At 34.2% G+C, this 15,677-nt stretch overlaps 1 protein-coding gene across 9 annotated transcripts in view; it reads left to right on the plus strand.

Annotated features, from left to right (window-relative positions):
• Positions 1-15,563, plus strand: part of LOC145939074 (protein-lysine N-methyltransferase SMYD4) — a 153,350-nt gene extending 137,787 nt beyond the window's left edge. For all 9 annotated transcript variants that reach the window (XM_083043135.1, XM_083043136.1, XM_083043137.1 and 6 more), the window contains 4 exons: positions 6,155-6,622; positions 6,984-7,185; positions 9,160-9,375; positions 10,739-15,563. In XM_083043135.1, coding sequence (XP_082899261.1) covers positions 6,155-6,622; positions 6,984-7,185; positions 9,160-9,375; positions 10,739-11,060 — 1,208 coding nt within the window. In that variant the 3' untranslated portion in view covers positions 11,061-15,563. The remainder of the gene's footprint in view (positions 1-6,154; positions 6,623-6,983; positions 7,186-9,159; positions 9,376-10,738) is intronic.
• Positions 15,564-15,677: the final 114 nt, after the last annotated feature.

Consider the following 15,677-nt stretch of genomic DNA (forward strand, 5'->3'; position numbering starts at 1 on the left):
ATAGTACATTTATTACAGAATCATTTGGTACCAAGCAGACAACTGCGTACAAACTTTTTCATTTGCTATACATAAAATAAGTATGCGTCGCACAGGGTCCGCGTCAAAAAAGTATCGATTTCTAATATTTAAAGACGAGCCAAAAATTCATCGATTATACATTTTAATAGTACATTGATTACAGAATCATTTGGTACCAAACAGACACCAGCGTACAAATTTTTTAATACGATAAACATAAAATAATGTTGCGTCGCATAGGGTCAGCGGTAAAAAAGTATCAATTTCTAATATTTTAAGACGAGCCAAAAATTCATCGATTATACATTTTAATAGTACATTGATTACAGAATCTTTTGGTACCATGCAGACACCAGCGTACAAATTTTTTAATACGATAAACATAAAATAATTTTGCGTCGCATAGGGTCAGCGGTAAAAAAGTATCAATTTCTAATATTTTAAGACGAGCCAAAAATTCATCGATTATACATTTTAGTAGTACATTTATTACAGAATCATTTGGTACCAAGCAGACAACAGCGTACAAACTTTTTCATTTGCTATACATATATTAAGGATGCGTCGCATGGGATCAGCGGTAAAAAAGTATCGATTTCTAATATTTAAAGACGAGCCAAAAATTCATCGATTATACATTTTAATAGTACATTGATTACAGAATCATTTGGTACCAAACTGACACCAGCGTACAAATTTTTTAACTTGATATACATAAATTAAGGTTGCGTCGCATGGGTTCAGCGGTAAAAAAGTATCGTTTTCTAATATTTAAAGACGAGCCAAAAATTCATCGATTATACATTTTAATAGTACATTGATTACAGAATCATTTGGTACCAAACAGACACCAGCGTACAAATTTTTTAACTTGATATACATAAATTAAGGTTGCGTCGCACAGGGTCAGCGGTAAAAAGTATCGATTTCCAATATTTTAAGGCGAGCCAAAAATTCATCGATTATACATTTAAATAGTACATTGATTACAGAATCATTTGGTACCAAACAGACACCAGCGTACAAATTTTTTAATACGGTAAACATAAAATAAGGATGCGTCGCACAGGGTCCGCGTCAAAAAAGTATCGATTTCCAATATTTTAAGACGAGCCAAAAATTCATCGATTATACATTTTAATAGTACATTGATTACAGAATCTTTTGGTACTATGCAGACAACAGCGTACAAATTTTTTAATACGATAAACATAAAATAATTTTGCGTCGCATAGGGTCAGCGGTAAAAAAGTATCAATTTCTAATATTTTAAGACGAGCCAAAAATTCATCGATTATACATTTTAGTAGTACATTTATTACAGAATCATTTGGTACCAAGCAGACAACAGCGTACAAACTTTTTCATTTGTTATACATATATTAAGGATGCGTCGCATGGGATCAGCGGTAAAAAAGTATCGATTTCTAATATTTAAAGACGAGCCAAAAATTCATCGATTATACATTTTAATAGTACATTGATTACAGAATCATTTGGTACCAAACAGACACCAGCGTACAAATTTTTTAATACGGTAAACATAAAATAAGGATGCGTCGCACAGGGTCCGCGTCAAAAAAGTATGGATTTCTAATATTTTAAGTCGAGCCAAAAATTCATCGATTATACATTTAAATAGTACATTGATTACAGAATCTTTTGGTACCAAGCAGACAACAGCGTACAAATTTTTTAATACGATAAAAAGAAAATAAGGATGCGTCGCACAGGGTCCGCTTCAAAAAGTATCGATTTTTAATATTTTAAGACGAGCCAAAAATTCATTGATTATACATTTTAATAGTACATTGATTACAGAATCATTTGGTACCAAACAGACACCAGCGTACAAATTTTTTAATACGATAAACATAAAATAATTTTGCGTCGCATAGGGTCAGCGGTAAAAATGTATCAATTTCTAATATTTTAAGACGAGCCAAAAATTCATCGATTATACATTTTAGTAGTACATTTATTACAGAATCATTTGGTACCAAGCAGACAACAGCGTACAAACTTTTTCATTTGCTATACATATATTAAGGATGCGTCGCATGTGATCAGCGGTAAAAAAGTATCGATTTCTAATATTTAAAGACGAGCCAAAAATTCATCGATTATACATTTTAATAGTACATTGATTACAGAATCATTTGGTACCAAACAGACACCAGCGTACAAATTTTTTAACTTGATATACTTAAAATAATGTTGCGTCGCATAGGGTCAGCGGTAAAAAGTATCGATTTCCAATATTTTAAGACGAGCCAAAAATTCATCGATTATACATTTTAATAGTACATTGATTACAGAATCTTTTGGTACCATGCAGACACCAGCGTACAAATTTTTTAATACGATAAACATAAAATAATTTTGCGTCGCATAGGGTCAGCGGTAAAAAAGTATCAATTTCTAATATTTTAAGACGAGCCAAAAATTCATCGTATATATATTTCAATAATGTATTGTTTGCAGATTATCTTTGTACCATAAGCATACCAGCGTACTATCTTTTTGGTCCAATATACGTTATATAAATCTGCGCCGTATGGGATTTGCGGCTTAAAAATTTTAATTTTCGATATTTCAAAACGTGCAAAAAATTAATCTTATATACATTTTAACAGTACATTGTCTGCACATTATCACGAGTTATGCGTGACTGCATGCATATATCGCGGTAATATATGTCGAAACTCATTTCTACTGCGCATTTCGTATGACAAAATCTGCATCACGATCATTTTACGATTGTTGATTGATTTTCGAAGGGAAAGAATAGTTTTCGGACTATTTTAAAAGTATGCTAAAGCCATCTGAAGTTATGTTTCATCAAAATTTTTTTTTATCTAAAAATAGCACGCAATAATTTTTAGCGTCTATTTTCTCACCTTCGACGTCAAAATCCAACATGGCCGCAGCAAATGCTAAGGAACCTTAAAAAATTAAATAATATAAATAATATAAATAATATTTAAAACTTATTAATTATATTTACTAATATATTTTATAATTCTGAAAAAATACTACTTAATATTATATTTCTTCTTTCCTATTTCAGTCTTTTTCTCTCTTTCACCCTCTCTTTTATTTATTCTCTTTTTCTTATTTAATTTCAAATAAAACTTCCTCCTTTTTTCCTCTTCATTTTCCTTTATCTTTTTTTCTTTTCTTCTCTCTCTCTCCCTCTCTTTCTTTCTTTATCTATTAATAATATAATTAATAATATACAATTCATCTCTTTAACTTTAATAAAATATTTAAAGATAATTTACTTTATTTTATATTCCTTCTCTCTTTTTCTATAATCTTTTTTTTCTCCCTCTCTTTTGCTTAATATTTCTCTTCTTTTATTTTAAATAAAGCTTTGTTTTCTTTTTTCTCTGTATTTCTATCTCCCTCTTTTTCTCTCTTTCTATTATTCTTTATCTATAAATGATAAAATTAATGATATAATTAATAATTATAATTCGTCTCCTACGCCCTTACACGACAAAATTAAAATAATTCAAATTAAAATGAATTGTACGCTGTGATTAGTGTGCTGTGATTGATCAAATCTGAAATTATGATGATTCTAATAAAATTTCAAATTTAACAAATCATAGCCACGGATCATTTTAAACTGAACATTTTAATTCTGTCACGAAAGTAGCCCATTTAACTTTAAATAAAATATTTAAAGGATTATTAAAATTACAATAATATTCGAACAATTAAAAAATTAATACCTAATAATTATTATAATCTGATATATTCCTTATTCTCTCTTTTCCTTCAATCATTTACCTTTTTTCTTTTATTCTCCATCTCTTCTTTAATTTTAAATAAAACTTTTCGCTTTTTTCTACTTTTCCTTTTTCTTTCTCTCTCCTTTATTCATCTTCACTCTCTTATTTCCTTTTCTTATATTTTAAATAAAACTTTCTTCTCTTTTTCTCCTTTTCTTTTTTCTCTCTTTTATTTCCACTCTTTTTCTCTCTTTTATTTCCACTCTTTTTCTCTTTAGTCTCTTTCTTTCTATTCTTCTATATCTACTAATAATATAATTAATAATATAATTTATGTTTTCATTAAGAACTTTATAAATAAAACATTTTAAAAAACTATAATATTCAAATATTTAAAAAATCTAATAAAAATATTATTACCTAATTTTAAATTCATTCTTCTCTTTTTCTTTACCCTTTTTCACTCTTTCTTCCTATATTTTACTTATTCATCCTCTTTTCTAATTTTAAATAAAGCTTTCTACTCTTTTTTCTCTTCTTCCTTTTTTCACTCTTTTCTCTCTCTCTCTCTCTCTCTCTCTCTCTCTCTCTCTCTCTCTCTCTCTCTCTCTCTCTCTCTCTCTCTCTCTCTCTCTCTCTCTCTCTCTCTCTCTCTCATTCTTTCTATTCTTCTCTATTTATTAATAATATAATTAATAACATAATTAATAATTAATAACATAATTAATAATTAATAACATAATTAATAATTAATAATTAGGTTCTTTTTTAACATTAATAAAATAAAACAAAAACAAATTAATTAAAAAGTTACTAAAATTATAATACTATTGAAACATTTAAACAATTCAATAAAAATTTTATTACTTAATATATTCCTTCTTCTCCCTTTTCCTTTTTCTTCTTTTCTTTTCTTCTTTTTCTTTTGCTTATTCATCCTCTTCTTTAATCTTAAATAAAGCTTTTTTTTCTACTCTCCCTTTATCTTTTTCTCTTTCTCTTCTTCTATTTTTGTCTATTAATAATATAATGCATCTCTCCTTTATATTAACTATAAATAAAATATTTTAAAAATTATTAAAGATATAATAATATTAAAACATTTAAAAAATTTAATAAAAATATTACCTAATATTATATTTTTTTCTTCTCTCTTTTCCTTCAGTCATTCAATCAATCCTTTTTCTTTATTTCTTTTGCTTATTCTTTCTCTTCAGTTTTAATTAAAAAGCCTTCTTCTCTTCTCCTTTCTCTTTTTCTCTCTTTTTTTTCCTACTCTTTTTTCTCTCTTTCTATTCTTCTCTATCTATGAGTAATAAAATTAATGGTATAATTAAAAAAATAATTGGTCTTTTCTATAACTTTAAATAAAACATAAAAAAATTTATTAAAACTAATAATATTTAAACATTAACGAAGTAATATATAATTTAGTAATATTTTAATATTTTAATATTCTATAAGTAAATTAAATAATATTAATTATCAATAAAATTAAATAACATTAATAATATTTAACTATAGTACTTTATTAATAATATCTACACAACAATAACGCATAAAACTCTTGATAAAATAATGTAAATTGGATTAAATAATGCTTTATTTATTACATTTATAAAATATATATACTTTACTACACATACCTTTCTCTCTATTCTTTCCTACTTCCTCTTCCTCCTTTCTTCGTCTTCTTTATCTATATTTTCTTTAATTTAATTTAATGATATGTACACATAATATCATGTATATCATAATATAAACCACAATAATTGCATTCACAAATTGAATACACTATTAACCTCTCAATATATACATTTGAACTGTCAAAATGCGTATATACATTTGAACTGTCAAAATGCGTCGCTCAACCTTGACAGGCTTTTATCAATATGAAGTAATGTACAACGCAGCACACATCGAGATAACCAATCAGCATCGCGGAAAAGAGGCAACAATACTTGCGAGAATCGACTTAACATGCACTTTTTAGAAAAGGGATAAAATCGAGGCATGGCGCACGCTGTGTTGTTCTAGTTTTATAAATATAAAAAGAGGGATTTATCAAAGAGAGTTAAAGAGAGATTCGTCAAAAGTTCTTTATCTTTAATTTTACGCAACTAGAAAAACTATTGATATCTCTCAATTAATGTCTTTTCTGTCATCTTAAGCATTTTAATTGAACAAAAAATATCGTGTAATAAATTCGTTCAATACACTAATTAATCAAATCGGCGATATAATGTGTGAAATAATGAGCTTTGTCATATTCCTCGAGAGAGGCATTCTTTTCAAATAGCTCCATTTTATACGTGCAACTAGGCGTATCTTGAGCGTCGTAATTGAGGTTCTTGCAGGGTAATTAGGAGACGCTCTTGAATTCCCTCTTTTAGGCTCTGGCATGAGCGTACTCAGCACGGTCGCCTTTCGAATGGTGACGCAGGAGGGTCTGCGGAAGTGTTTGAAGATCTACGAGAAGTTAGAGAAGAGTGGCGGCGAAAAGGTCGCGACACCTTTGACGGCGTCTACAACGACGACGACGACGACGACGTCGATGTCGGAGACGCACGATGCAAAATCGTCGGCAAACAGCAAGTCGGCCAGGAGAAGAATCAGACGGAGGAAGCTGCAGGAATCTAAACGAGGCGAGAGCAAAATCGAGTCGAAGAGGACAGAGGGTGAAGACACAAAGCAGCCCCACGAGGGCGACGACGACAATGTCGACACGACAGCGTACAATCTGGTGACGCACGCGAACAAACGGACGGGGAAAGACTTCTTGGAGAGAACGCTGATGGCGGCCTTCCTGCTCAGATGCCTGCAGAGAGTCGGCTTCTTCGCACGTCCCACGTCGGACGACGGTACTTATCCTCGGTCGTTTTACACCTCACAACAGAGAGACTACTCCTCTCTTCTTCTCTCTCCCCTACCCTCTCTCGGACTGTATTTAACTTGGAAATAATTTTCGTCGGTGCGCGAATATAGTCGAGGAAAAAAATGTGCTTGCCCGCGCGCGCGGAGGACCAACTTTCGATTCAGCAAATTCTTCACTCGCGAGCCATGAAGCCGTAATTTTAACAACGCTCAGCGGAAAGAGTCGCGGAAAGTTTTTGCCGAGAAGCCGAGAACGGCGGAGAAAAAGGGAGAGGAAGGGAGTGAGGGAAGAATGCGCAGAACGCGGGGGAAGCTATACTAATATCGGAAACTTTGGCGAGTTCGCAGAGGTCCCGGGCGCCGAGGAGATCATCGTGGCCGCGCTGCTGCTGAGGAACCTGCAGCTGCTACAATTCAACGCCCACGAGTTCTTCGAGACGCGGCTAAGCGCGGAGCATCGATTCCGCGGCAGCCGTCCGGTCTACCTCGGGGTGGCGATTTATCCCACGGTCGCTCGTTTCAATCACGACTGCTATCCCGCAGTGACGAGGTGAGTAGAGGAAAGAAAAAGCGAGCTAAGATGATTATCTCGTACAAAGATACCTCCTACAAATTTTCTGGAAAATAAATCGAACAATGAGAAGTGTAATGTCAAATTGGTACGAATCACTGATTTATCATTATTCTTGCGAAATAACAAATTATATCTCTGATGGGAAATTGTTCTCTTTATGTAGGTATATATATAATATTTTCTTCTAACTTTTCTCATATACATTCAAAATACACGAAACACATATACATACAATGTGTGCTTCAGTTTTACATATTACGCACGCATAGTACCGCCGAACTTTGCGCTCTAGCAAGCGTCTTCATTTGCATATTAATAACGTGGTCGTGTAAAAGAGTAGACTGCCACGGTAGACGGGAGCTAATTAGTATAACCAGACGGTACACAATCGCCTGTGTCATCGCGCGAATTATTAATCAACCCGCGACCGCCGTAGTATAGTCTGTTAAGCGAACTTCTTCCTTCAACAACTTGGCGCGCTTTGTTAGCAGAAAACCTTTATTCTTCGTCTAAATAAATCTTTTAACTCTTACCGAGTTTATGCGAGCACTTGAAGAAAATTGACAAGGTTTTATGTAAAATAATTTGCGTGAGCTAAAAATTTGTCAAATAAAATTTGCAATTATAATTATTTCGTTATCCAATTTGTTTTTTATTAAATCGAAATAGATAGCGTAATTCGAATATTTTAATATCCCCTTCAAGAGAATTTTGTATCTAAGGATATAATCGCGAGATTTCTACCGAGGTATCTATTAACGCTAATTAAGTACGTGGATTTGCGTGTATTTCGGGCAGCACTAAAGCGCGTTTGTGATGACTTCGTGGGTCGTGGCCATTATACGCGAAATTACACCAGCTCGCTCATTATTCGGTAATGTCACAAACTCGTCTGCGTTATTCGGTGCACGGAAATTGTTACTGTTCACGTTATTAACGTCGCCGGAGGTATTGTGATGATTACGATTATTATTTCATGGCGAAGTAATTGCGTCGTCCCTTATTCCCTCTTTTTCGATTTATTAAGTTCCGTACTTGATAATAAACTTTCCCCTTTCGGATTACGACTTTTAATTCGATATGAACACGCGTGTGTCAATGACTCAACTGACAAATAAAATATCTAAGTAATGAGAAGCCAAAAAAAATTGTTTTAGAAAAATAGGATACATATAATAAATATATTTAATAAAATATTGTTATGTAAAAATTCATAAAACGAATTAGTTCCTAATTAGCTGATGCAGTTATCGAAATATATCGAAATACGACTAGCAGTGTTAATCAAGGGTATATACTTCTGAGAAAAACCTTGAAAACCTGGTATTCTCAGGGAATTTTGTTTTACCTTGAAAAATCAGGGTGATTTTACTCTTATTTAGCACTTAAGAAACATATGTCTAACATCTTTGCAATATTTAAGTTTTTTTAAAATGTGATTTTTTAAATTAAAGATCTATTTTTCAAGATATTAAAATCTTATATAAGTTTCATAGAAAATTGTTCAATTTTTTTTTATAATAGGTAATATTTAAATAAATTAGTATTTCTTAAGACATTTATACTAAATTATTTTTTGTTTTATATATTTATCTTATATTTTTAGTGTTTAGATATAGTGATTTATCACACTTATTGTTCACAGTAATTTATGTCCAAATTAATTAATTAATTAATTAATCAATATTAAATGCTAGAAAAACTGCACTTCTGATAACTTCAAAATCGTATGAATAGAAAACATTATATAGAAAGCGCATGCAGCAAAGAAACTTATTTTAAAAAGCTGCATCTACAAATTTTCTTATTTTATCTGGAATTTTAAACAAAAATATCTGGAAGATCAGGGAATTTTTTTACAAAATTTGAGTAGACACCCTGATTAATTTATCATATTAACGTGCATTAATTAACGAGAGAGAATTATCAGGATTCTTTTTTTGATCGCAGATACTTCGTTGGACGGCATATAGTAATAAGGGCAGTTCGCGGTTTACGGGCCGGCGACGTTATTGCCGAAAACTACGGACCGATATTCACGAAGATGACGCTTGCCCAACGTCAAAGGACACTTTGGGGAAGGTATTGGTTTCGATGCACATGCAAGGCCTGCCAAGAGGACTGGCCGCACTTTGAGAATCTGACGAACGATTCCGTCAGGTTGAGGTAAGTCCGTTTAAATTCCCCGACATCACACATGAACTGAGTAATTTGACTTAATTAAATGAAAGATATTATCGGTATCTCTCTCCTTCCGTATCTTCCCCAAGTTTCTAACTGCGCACGTGTTTCTATCCTTAACGACAGATTAGCATAGAGTAATATCGATCGGAAATAAAGCAGGATAATTTATTAGCGACGTGTCTTTAACGCTCCGTGTCTTGTATATTGCGGCTTCTAACTAACGCAACTAACATTAATTCCTTCGCGTTTATCTATCCGAGAAACTTAAATTAACTAATCTCTTCTAAATAAAAATAAAGAAACGTCAAGATTACGTACGTTAACATAATAAAAGTATAGGGAATGTCGCGTGACAAAAATAATGAGCGATCGAAAGAGAGCAAGCAGAGAGAAAGCAGATGTTTGCCGAGGTCGTTAAAAACTGCAAGTCCCGACGAGGTGAGCTGCCTCAAAGAGACGTCGGTGCCATAAGGATGCTCCTGTCGTCAAAGGTACTTCTGTGTTCGTTGGTCGTAAGATTCTTATACCAACTCCAACGACACGACCAGGTGCTTTCATCAGTTTCGCGGTAATTTTCTGATAGTAGTACTACCCATTACGTTTAATCTTTTCACGTCTTTTACGTCAACAACAACGAACGCGTGTCTGTATATGTGCGCCGACGACATTTCTCTTTCGGAGAAATAAACCACGAAGCTCCTTTGATAACGTCAGTTTATCCCGCCGAACAAAAGTTCCATTATAAGTAATTATTTCGTCATCACGCTAAAGTCTTTTGAACGGATGTTTTCATCCTAATGTCTCAACTGGTTTTTAGGAAGAACAATTTAATTCTCGTTAGGACGTTGTTAAGGTTTTCGGGATCTTTTTAATTTGATGTTTTATCCTTGATTATATCTCAAAATGTTAGCCAATCGAATAACAAAACTGCAATTCTTTAATTAATTTCGAGACTTTATTTTATTTCAACTCGTTGGCTTAATTACAAAAATATAAAAAGATAAAAAAGTTAAGTAATAACTCTCATTATAGTTTCTGTACGAAAAAATCAGGTCAAAAAATTTGACATTAAAAGAAATCCCGATAGCATTTAGAACATCCTGTGTAAGAGTTAGAGTCAACAAAAGAGGATAATGAAAGATTAAAACTTACATTAACGATTAAAACCATTCTTATCGTATTTTCAATGTAGAAATAATCTTGCAAGATCAATTTACGAAACGATACACCCCAAACTTTCTGTGACTGTAGTTCTCTAATGATCTAACTTTTATTCCCGTAATGTTATAACGCGAAAAATCTTGGACACGAGAAAATTACGAAATATTCTTTGTTTTTCCTCTAGGTGTCCTACGGCAGGATGCGGCAGACTGCATTCGCGAGCTCAGCAACGGCCAGGTGAGCCGATAAAATGCCCGGGTTGTCGGAAGAAAATCTGCCTGGAGGATCGGCTCGCGTGTCTGCAAGAGTGCGAGACGCTCTACGCCCGCGGATTGGCCAGCATGGAGGACGAGAGGGTCGATGAAGCGATCTCGACGCTGTGCGCCGCCTTGAAGAGATTTCACCAAATCGCCTGTCCACCGCATCGGGACACACACCTGGCCGAAATTGCTTTAAGCTCCTGTCTGATTGACTACGGGAATACTTGGAGACCAGCGGTGCTTTGAAAAAGAAGAGAAGAAGGAAGAGAAGAAAGCTGGCTGCCAGGAATCCACGTCGGATGACCTTCGAATAAAAGACGAGGGTGTTTGTAATCCCTTAACGTAGGCACCCTGTGGAACAATTTACTCGTAGCACATTGTGATATTTTAAAGACATATACTCGGCTAATATTCTCAATCATTTTTCAGACAATTTATAAACTTTAAGAAACAAAATTGATTCGCGTGCTTTGTTCTAATAATTTTAATATATGTAATGACTCAATTTTGCCGATTGACTTTAGAAAGTTGAAACGGTGATATTTTACTCTGAAAATATTAAAATTAATAAAATTTAACAATATTTTATTCTTATCAATTCAACCAGTCGAAGACTATTTGATATATATACGATATATACGTGATATTTGATTCTTGGTAAGTAGGTTTCTTTTTCTCAGATTGCGACCATTCGGATCAGACTTGGCGCGAGAAGAACGTTATCCTTATTGCCTTTATAACATCGCCCAGTCCCAAGTAACGCAATAAAACTCCCCATGGGGGAATAGAATAAAAAGATTCCGCTCGCTGCGCGAACGATGTCACGTCGCGCCCGTAACGTCGTATAATTTGCACGCGTTATTATATATGTGCCCATACATGCATCCTTATACCTTTGGCCGCTCATATCCCGACTAACATCGATATATACACGAGAAACAAATAGGCGATAATTAATATTGCGAGCACGAATCAACTGTGCGCGAGTTAGGTATCGATATCGGGAAATTAGAGGCCGAAGCGTTTACCGAGGCGTCGACCTGGAAGTCAACTTTTTTAATTTCGCCTGCACACAGAGAGCGCGAGCAATCAATCGGTTCATCCGAGATCTCTCTTGATTGCCTTCGTTGTATGTGTGTATACATATATGTGTGTACGTGCGCACGATGTATCGTATCTCTATCTGTGAAAACATACGGTCGGGAGTTTCTGATAAGTCGTACACGTTTTTCCCCTACGTCCTCGTTCACGAAGAGCATGGAATTCTGCCAATCTTAACGTTCGTTTAGAAATCCTGTCACGCCACGTAAACAACTGTGTATATAAATATATATATATATATATATATATATATATATATATATATATATATATATATACAATGTGAACGAAATGAGATATCGAGATTGTTGTAAAAATTAATAATAATTTTTCTCTTTGAGACGAAGGAAGTAAAAAATGATTTTTTCTCCCTTTGAAATAGGCAGACGACGCTTTCGCGTGATAGACTAGTATATTTACCATCATATGTGGCAAAACTGCATACAAACCGTCGAATTTACACAGTGATTGCATGGTCACGTATTGTATCGTATATATTCGAATTGAAGGGTTTCAAATCCGAACACGATCCGTTAACTTCTTTCAACGTTTGACACAAAAGAGAAATGCGCGACAATTGTACTTATAGACACGTTAAGCTGTTATTTTCGAGAATGCACTGCGCAATGCACCGAAATAATGCTAAATTCACTAGCGATTTTAAATTTTCAAAATATTTTTTATCTTCTCTCTACGCAATATAAATATAAAATATACTGAATATATGTATATATATATTTTTTTTTTTTAAATCTAACCGGACACTATTGATATTTAATTCATCTACTGCGACTATAAATCAACGCTTTATTTTTCAAAGTTATGATTTATTCACCGATATTTGATCAGATTAATATGTATTTTTTATTTACTTTTAACGAACTGTGTATATTTTTAAGAATAGCAACGCTCGGAAATATAGTCTGTTAATATTTCGAAAATTGTACGAGATAAAAATACTTGTTTATTTAGCGAAAAATTTGCATTCCAGTCCAGCATCCAATTTTTTGTAATTAAGTATTCTTCGGCGCATCCTGAATGTCGATGTAAAGATTTTCCGGTGGAAAACCTGCAAGTTTAACGCGAAAAGTTTCTGCAAGTTTAAAAGCAAGTTCCGATATCAAAAGCATGGTACTATCTCCCTAGGTAATGCGTTTCGCGCTGCTGTGAAATGTAAAATTTAAACGTATATCGTTAAACTATATATGTTCGAGCGCGTCGCTCGATGCGCGCGATCCGTGTAATTTATAATTCATAATGATGAATCTGTAATATCGGGACCGAATCCGTTGTGTCAATTATGGTGCCAGGTACGGTTACTGCTGATCGTTGCTGTACGAGAGATTAACGCTAGGACGGAAAATTAATTTATATACCTCGCGAAAGGTGATTAAGTGCCGCCGTAATGCCGGTATTATTGGAAATTCTCCATGACGGGAATGCATTATACCTATATAACTTCTCTCTCTCGGCTCCGATCAACTTCGTCGCGTGAAATTATGCGTATATGAAATATACGTTCGTACATACAAGTCCACCGAGAGGAGACTCGCCAATTGCATTACCTCCCCGCAAAACGGAAGATAAATAGCAAAGATTAAATATTTGATTTATATTCGGTAGCAAATTTACAATATTTAGATCGTGCCGCTTCTACCTAAATATGCTGTAAATGCTCGGACTTTCATAAAAAGAGATAAATCGATACGGATAATTAAATAAAAATATTTACACATATTGCAACTATTAATTTAATTAAAAATTGTTTTCTTACTGGCTCGTATTATTTTCATTCAACTCAATTATACATTTTTAAATAAAATTATAAATTCTTCGTTAATATATTTGTAACAATATTGAATTATTCTCTAGATAATTGTTTTGTTTGCACGATGATATAATATTCGATGGGAAATAGAAAACGTGGGAATAAATACGAGGAAGTGAGATAAAACGCACGTTTGGTTTCATTTGACTTTTGCAATTTTTTTGGTAGATTTATTTTTTATAATGCACATGTTTCTCGTGAAAAAATTAAATTCCGTGTATGAAATTAGCATTTAGAGCTTTCGCGTTTCGGTACAAAATTCATTGTGTGTAGGGGAAGGGCAGTCGACGGACGACTGTTATAATACTCGGGACACGCTCGGACGACGACGACGACGGCGTCGCGCCCTGCGTTCGTCGAGGTCTTTTGATAGATTTTCTCTTCTTTTTTTTTATCTTTTTCTTTGTCTCTCGAAAGTTGAACGTCTCCTCGATCGGGATTTCGGTTCTTTTTCCCCTGTTTTTTACCTTTTTTATTTTTCGTCCACGTCGCCGTCTTTCTTGTGATATATATATACATACACACACAAACATATATATATAATATATATATATCACTCGAGATAGAATCGCCTTTTACTCGCGTGAAACCCGAATCGGATCTAATTGACTGTCGCGACGTGATACCCTCTTTTATTGCGATTATTTTCTTCGGTAGACACGCGACGTGAAATTTCGAGCGAAAAGGGACACACAAGTGTCAGGGCTTCTCTTCCTTCGCGAAAAACTCTTCCTGAAAGGATGAATTTTTCGTTATATTTTCTCGATAGGCGGTAACTTGAGCTCTTTTTTTTTCGACGAGTGGAGAGAACCGAAAGAGATGCCAATGACAATCGCGAAATTTTGCGACACGATACCAGCCTATTAATTCGCAAATGCATTCGGGGGACTGTAAATTTTCGTTCGGCGAAAGCAATCTACATACGATCGGACGCTCTTCGTATGTCAAATCATTTCGAGAATATATATGTGGGTCGATATTCATCTCTGAAGAAAAGTATTTGACATACAAAGAACCGGCTTATGGAGATTGCGTACAAAATTCCGCACTTTTCTACTTTATTCCCCGCAAACGTTCGGGAACTAATGGACCGAGCGCGATGTGTATCGAATTTTCCCCGCGAGAAACTTTTTCGCCCGATCGTAAACCCTGAATCTCTCTACTTTTGCAGCGAATATAACGTATACACGTTTCATGACCGATCGCGATTGACTTGGCGGCTGCGTGCCAAAAACTTGCGTTTCGACGACAGCGAATAATCCGAAGGACGAAGTACGAACTGCGAGAGATCTCGGTTACTATCTTAGGTACCGTTTTCTTTTTTTCTTTTTTACCGCGTTTAAGTTTAACTGCTGGATTCTTTCGTCGTTATTCTTTCTTTTTGGCTTTACGACTTTTATCGCTTTAACTCTGATATTCACTGTTAACACATGCATTGTTCTTTTTTTGCAGTTACAATCACGCGCCTGTTTCGGCGCGCTTGCTTGCTTGCTTGAAGTTTTTGCTTGTTTCGCGCCTCTTCTCTCCTGTCTCGAGAGGCCGGTCTCTCTTGTGTGAATTCTTTTGTTGTTATATTTTTGTTTTATTTCTTTCTACCGTGTTTTTTTTTTTTTCGTGGGAACGCGCGGTTACGTTAGACAACAGAGGGTGATTACGTTAAACAACGCGAGTCGCCACGATTTTGTCCCAACGGACGCGGATTGCAATTTAATAGAAAAGCGGAAAATACGCGAGAGACACACGTATGCGTTGATCGATAACATCTCGTGTCCGCTGGGTTTTCTTACGAAATCGAATAAAAAAAAAATTAAAAAAAAAAATTTGGCGACTATCGGCGCGGATCGATATTCTCTCGATCGATTGCTTCGCTTATATATATATATATATATATTTTTTTTTTCTTCTACAGTTGTAAAAGTATAAATAACGCGCAC

Source organism: Prenolepis imparis, unplaced genomic scaffold, assembly GCF_030444845.1.
Source record: "Prenolepis imparis isolate NDT839.2.m4 unplaced genomic scaffold, iyPreImpa1.0 SCAF_7, whole genome shotgun sequence".
In the NCBI taxonomy this organism is placed as follows: Eukaryota; Metazoa; Arthropoda; class Insecta; order Hymenoptera; family Formicidae; genus Prenolepis; species Prenolepis imparis.